Here is a 6664-nt window from a genome sequence, read left to right as displayed (position 1 = left end):
TGCTCCAATAAATATTTCTTGAGTGAAAGAATGAACTTTCACCACAATATTATGAGGAAGGCACAATTCTTCTTTATCACATGAGGAAACTGGAGCTTAGAATTCATTAAAAGTTATACTACCTGTAATGGTGGGACCAAGATTCCAATCCAAGCCTCTCCCCTTAGAGCTCACACTCACTATTCCATACCCAGTGGCGTTTGCCCAAGGTAGACAGAGGAGATGGGGTATACCTAAGTAAAGGATGCAATAGGGAGTTGACAAAGTGGTAGAAATAAATCTTTGTGTGCCACGCTAAACAATTTAGACCACTTTCCATGGCAGAATCTCTGAAGTAAATTGGTAACATGATTAAATTCATATTTTGGAAAGATAGCTCAAACAGCTATCAGATGGAGCAGGGGAAGCCAACAAATTGCCAGTGGAGAGAAATACCACATTTGGGGCTTCATTCAAGTCTAAGATTTCCACAGCTAAAGAATGACTTTCTTCCTACTAACTCATTAGAGTGTAGTTAGTTCATTTACCCCAGTCTTCACTTAGAAAAAGTCTGACACAGCACGAATCATTATGAAATTATACTTTATTCATATATATTAAATATTGATAAACTAAACAAATTAATTACTTTCCATTTGGGTACAGTCATAGTTGTCAGTGGTATTCTGAAGCACCAGGCATGAGAAGAAATGCTATGTTCTTAATCAGGAGACAAGTTGTATCACCTGACACATTCAAGTGGTATCTGACATGCCCTTAGAGCAGTGGCCCATAATGCAGACATGTTCCCAAATAGGCAGGGACTGGATGGCATCATTTCCTTTATAAGTGCTCATGGTATCAAGTGAAATAAATGCACACCCCACAGGGTCTTACTTAAATCGGCTGCCTACTTGGTCCCTGAGATTAAGCCTTGAAATCACAGTCTTGCCTAGTTGGTCAGAATAAAAAAGGGAAGGGGTTGAGTGAAATAGTCACAGGATACAGGAATTATAAATAAGACATATATTAATAGTCGTTTTCATTACATAAAAATTGCTATTATAAATACTTTGATGAGTCTAAAAATATATTCTTCATATAAATAATGTAAAATATTAAATATTAATAAATAGATTTAGATTTAAAAATTCAAATATTGCAGGCAGAATGACCATTATTTCGATGCTCTGCGGCCTCGAAACAGATTCTGACTCCTTTTCCGCTTCCTTAGGTTAGATCTTGGTGAGAGATCATTCATCACTTTGATGAGTTCATTTATCGCTTTGCGCTGGACCTGCAGATCATTCACCTATTGGGAAAGAAAGCAGCAAAATTAATTCCAGGCATACAAGCCATCAGGATATTATGCTATTAATATAATGAAAATGGAAGTATTCCTTCAAAACAAATGGTTTTCACTGGCAGTATATTACCTTAATATACAATGGTGGTTTCTTCACTTATTAAGACTAAAGTTATAAATAAATTGCCAGTTATGCTGTAATATGATGGGGTACATGATATATCCTCAAATTTACTGCCATAGAATTCTCAAAATTATATAGTGAGAAGAGCCTTGGAGTGACAAAAAATGTGGGTTTGAATCCTGTGTGTAATAACTGACTTTGAGCCAGTCACTTGACCTCTCTGAACCTCTGTTTTCTCATCTAAACAATGAGGAGATTATTTCAATCATCTCTAGGGTCCCTACCAATTCTACCCATCTTGCACTTTAATTAGTCTTTGCTTTCAGTATCAAATGAGTTACTATAGGTCAATGATTCTCACCTTTGGTGTATAGCAGAATAACCTGGAGACCTTAATGAAGAACTCAGAGATCCACATGCATGAAGTCAGAGAAGACCCAGGCAGTTGTGTGGTCACTAAGCTCCCCAGGTGATTCTGTTACTCACCAAAGTTTGACAACCACCAATAGAGGTTCAGTACTTTGTAAACACCAAGTCTAAGACAGATGAATACTGTAATTTCTCATTTTCCCCCAATTTGGTCAGTTTCATCATTTCCACAATGGAATCCCATTCCAAAAATAAACACTAATCATATTCATATGGCAATAAGCAATTACTGGCATAAACTTTTAAAATTAGGAATTGCAGCAAATTTCCCTGCACTTTTCTATCCCAGCAAATTAAACTATTTCCTCACTCTAACCCACAGGACCATTTAGGTGAATTCACCGTTAATAAAATGGGGACCATTTACTTTCATCTTGGCTCTGCCACTATGTTTCTTTCTAATACTGGAAACACTGCAGCCACCTTGGTACTCTTCTGAATAACTAGAGGGATTCTAGGTTTCAGGACTAATTATTAAAAAGCATAACATTCTTAAATATTAGCAATTGAGCCGAAGGAGACAATGGTTGAGAGCTCACTCAAAATCGCCCATCATGAAGCAGGAGGCTTGGAGCTTCCAGAAGGATGGGACCCACAGATTTTTTTCAAGTCCCAGTTACAGCAAAGTAGGGAAAAGTTTCTACCAGCTGTATTTGCCAGTGATAAATTTTACTTTCCAGTGTTCCGAGTATCACCAAGAAACCAAGAGACTCATCTAGGACTGAACGGCAAGCCAGGGGCAACCCTAGATCAGGAACAAGTGCTTTTTCAGTGTCTAGCCTGGGGCCAGAGGGGATCCACTGACCATTGGAAAACACTATCAGTGGAACATAGTAATGTTCTTAATAATTTTCCAAACCACTTTTGTACCATCTAACATACTCGCGACTAGAAAAATCCTGAAGAACAAGCACTTGTCTGATCTGAGAGGGGTGAGAGGCAGGCCAGGAAGAATGACAGCCAGGCACCACACATCCTGAGAGGACAAGTCATCATAAGACCCCGCCCTTTCTCATTCAAATTTTGTACATCAAAGCCAAACCCAAAGGAATCTAGTGGCCTTTGTCTCCTAGATAAAATTTTGGAAAATGTGATTTATCTTTACGCTTCAAAGTTATCTTTCAGCTTCTGGAAGCCATAACTTTAAAGATTCAAGGCAGTTTCATGAGCTAAGGCTTGAGAAGTTAAGGCTTTCTCCAGCTAAGATAGCTAAGTATCCAAAAATTGATAGAACAATTTCTTCATAAGGTATAAATTATATTTTCTTCTCTAAAAACAAACACTCTTGCTGCTACTTGGGCTATACCATATGAGAGGTTGACCAGAGCTTGGCAAGAAAATATGCCTAGTGCCTTTTCAAAAACCAGAGTTTTTGCTATCTCATTCTCTTTTTCTATGTATGGCATGGTACAGTTTTAGAGCCAAAGATACCAAAGAAATTAGAGTGAACCCAAAAGCCTCCTTTCAGGATGAGGAAATGGAGCTCTAGGCAAGCCTGTGATTCATCTGAGGTCAAAAGGCTCCTTGGTGGCCAAGGTGGGAGGAAGGCAAAATTCCTCTCCATTCCCACCCCCACACCCCACTCTTTCCATTAAGACCTGCCGTCTCCCAGTCAAAGCAGGAGAATTTCCATCACACAAACAAGGAGCAATGAGAGAAATGCTTCTCAATACTCCCCTTGGCTCCTTCACTACTTCCTCCTCACTGGATTTGTCCATTCACCTGTCTCTGCACAATAGACATAATGCCAGCATTGCCCTCCCAATCACAAAATTAAATGATTTCCATACTGACTTGGCAAAGTCACCCACAAGTGCAAATGGAATTACCAAGGAGGAGTTTGGGCCATGGGTTCATTTCATAGTTTTAACAACTGTACCCAGTAGCTGATCTACCTTCCGGAAATTCAGTATTTTGCAAGAGCCTCTGCAGTGAAACCAAAGAAAGAATTAAGATCAACTCACGGGAATTCGAATCAGCTTAAGGAAGTCATCCCGCTTACTGTTGGTGCTATTGAAGAACCTGACAAGCATGTCTTCCTTGATGGTATCCATGCTCCTCTGAATGATCTGATTATCTTTAAAGTTTTCAAACAGTTTCAAGTAGAAGGAGACTATTTGGCTTTGAATGATTGTTTTGTCACTCTCCTTGGAAGAAAAGAGCACAAAGAAAGGTTGCTATGAATTTATTCACCAGAAAATAAGCAACAGGAAAATCAGCCAAGTGAAAATATTCAGCTTACCTCTCTCCAGTTCTTCAAAATATCTAAGAAAAGAGGCCCACCGTCTGCTACATCTGGATTACTTGCATTCTAAAAAAAAAGAAAGAAAAATGGTTTACAATTAGTCCATTAATTTCCCTAAAAATGTACTTCAAGTTTTATTGCTGACAATATCCGCTGATTTTCTTTTCAACCCTATTTAGTAAAGCTGTTATGTTGGATCTAACCAAAGACTATCACACCATTTTAGCTTCTTATTTTCTAGTATAGCCCTTAAGTTGCAATATCATAAATGAACTCAACAAGGCCAGTGATACTTCAATTGTCCCAAATAACTGTAGTAGGAAAAGGAAGTATTTTCAAGCCTAGTAAAAAAATCAGCAAAATCATCTCACTATAAAATACTGCCCCCCTATGGTACTGGTCTCCATAACATCTACTGGTGCACTCCTATATGGTATTATCAGCTTTAAAAGATAATTCCAAATGTGTGTGTGTGAGAGAGAGATTGTTTTGATGACATGAGAATAAAAAAGCTTGTGAATGCTTGAATATAACAGCTCCAATTATAATAGCTACATTTGGGACAAATGATAAAATATTTAAAATGCAAAAATGATTTTAATTAACCATAAATAACATTTTTAAAGCTCATAATAAAACAAAACAAACAAAAATTTAATATAAGCCAGATTATAACTCCTACAAAATATCAACAAGTGACTGAGTTCAAGGGTAATTCATAGCTAACATAGAGAGCAGAACTTTAAAACCACTTTTTGGAGAGAAACATCTATAATTTTTTTAAGCCCAAACTTGAAGGACTTCACATTGTTTAATTGATCAGTTCAGATTACCGTGTTTAATGTTAATCTTGACCTTTTACTGTCACCCCTGTAGTACTCTAAAGTCAGAAACTAATAGCTAGTCTTTCTTTCAATATACATACTACTTTACAACTGACTGGATTCTCGCCACAAAATTATCAACACCATTGTGCTTTATACCCATATTATTCCCATCTTTTGGAAGATAAGCGAAAGCCCCCTAAGTCTCTATAGCAAGTTGAGCAGAGGGTAAAAGCAATATCTAGATCATTTAGTTAAAAAATGCATCTAGTAAACAGTCAAAATAACACCAAGTCTTCTCAAGATGACTATGGCCTAGAGATGGCAGCGTATCATAGAGACAACTCCCAGTCAACATTCAGTCATTTCAACCACAGCAAGTGTTATTAAAAGGTCATACTTACAAAATATTCCTTTAGGTTTTCTATTTCTTTAAAAAACATGGCCTGACAGTAATAGCCAGAAGAACACAAAATCACGCAAAGCTGAAAAGCTAAGATATAGCTTGTAAAATTCATTGTTTCGTAGTTAGGCCGGAAGTAGTTGAAATCAGTAGCTTAAGTTGATCAGATCCAGAGGTTAAGGTTAAGTTGATCAGGTCCAGAGGACTTAGCTGATCTTTCTTTTCTAATAGCCGATCTACAGACAATCAGAAAAATGTACTGCATCTCCTTCTGCTGCTGGTATTTATACTGAGTTGAAGTCCTCAGGATTACGTATTTTCACAAGTTTTTTTTAAATGAGATGGTGACAGATAGGGGGAGATGCTAGTTTGTATTAATAACTATGGTTTTGTGGCATTTTGGTGTTGTAGTTAGAGTTTCCTTTCAACTCCTTGGGTCTTTTGACGATGAGACAGACCCATTATGCCCACCTGTGCCATTCTTGTGGCATCCTTTGAAAGCACTTTTACTTCACACCATCCAGGGATTGGAAACTTTTGTGTACTTCCATCCTTTGCCCTTGTAAATTGTTGAGTCGTTATCCACAGAGCACATTGATTATTTGTTTGTGGTCAGGAGCAAGTAAAAAAGGAAATTCTAGGGGAGCTCAAGCCTTTACAAAAGGGGGTGCCTTTTAAAATTTTTCTTGCAAATGACCAGAAAGCAAGGAAAGAGTGTGGTTAAAAGACCAAGGTGGTAAGGAAGTCCTTCATCAAAGTTGGTTAGTAAAATATCTACCACAAATTTCCATTGTTCTAGACCAACACTGCCCAATAGAAATAAGAAAAGAAGAAGAAGAAAAGTAAAAAGAAACAGGTAAAAATAATTTGCATTTAAATACGTTGCATTTAATCCAATATATCCCAAATATCATTTTAATATGTATCAACACATAAAATTATTTTACCTTTCTTTGTCATACTAAATCCTAGAAATCCAGCATGCATTTTATACCTACAGCACATCTCAATTTGGACTAGTCATATTCCAAATGCTCAATAGCCACATGTGGTTAGAGGCTTCCCTATTGAACAATGTAGCTCGGATGATCAATTGTTCCAAATAACCATTAATAATGGAGAATCTTTTTCTTTTATTTTTTATTTCTTTTCCTTCCACATACCAAAAAATAAAAAGGTAGGATTCTTTCTCCTCCCTCAGTAATTCATTTATGAAGTAAAACACTCAGAATGGTACAGAAGGCCCTCCACACTTTGGTTCCAGCCCACATTTCACTTCAACATGCACTCTAAATCATCTGGAGTATTGTGTTATGGATGCAGACTTGAATCCTGGTTCCGTGACTATCTGGCT

At 37.3% G+C, this 6664-nt stretch overlaps 1 protein-coding gene across 1 annotated transcript; it reads right to left on the bottom strand.

The window, feature by feature from the left end:
- Positions 1–756: 756 nt before the first annotated feature.
- On the bottom strand, positions 757–5527 carry IFNG (interferon gamma). Its single transcript, XM_021678617.1, has 4 exons — positions 5312–5527; positions 4081–4149; positions 3803–3985; positions 757–1291 (listed from the first exon to the last, which is right to left on the bottom strand). Exons 1-4 carry the CDS (start codon positions 5423–5425, stop codon positions 1157–1159), a joined length of 501 nt encoding a protein of 166 aa, XP_021534292.1. The 5' UTR covers positions 5426–5527; the 3' UTR covers positions 757–1156.
- Positions 5528–6664: the final 1137 nt, after the last annotated feature.

Source organism: Neomonachus schauinslandi, chromosome 5 (assembly GCF_002201575.2).
Source record: "Neomonachus schauinslandi chromosome 5, ASM220157v2, whole genome shotgun sequence".
NCBI lineage: Eukaryota > Metazoa > Chordata > Mammalia > Carnivora > Phocidae > Neomonachus > Neomonachus schauinslandi.
The sequence above is the reverse complement of the archived record's forward strand: the minus strand, read 5'-3'. Positions and strand labels throughout refer to the sequence as shown.

What these genes read in the sequence shown, in the direction of transcription:
- IFNG (XM_021678617.1), bottom strand. Translation starts at nt 5,425, where the DNA reads ATGAATTTTACAAGCTATATCTTAGCTTTTCAGCTTTGCGTGATTTTG. An exon ending in TTTTGAAGAACTGGAGAGAG is followed by an intron (nt 3,986 to 4,080) that starts GTAAGCTGAATA and finishes TTTTCTTCCAAG; the next exon opens with GAGAGTGACAAAACAATCAT. An exon ending in TTAAGCTGATTCGAATTCCC is followed by an intron (nt 1,292 to 3,802) that starts GTGAGTTGATCT and finishes CTTTCCCAATAG; the next exon opens with GTGAATGATCTGCAGGTCCA.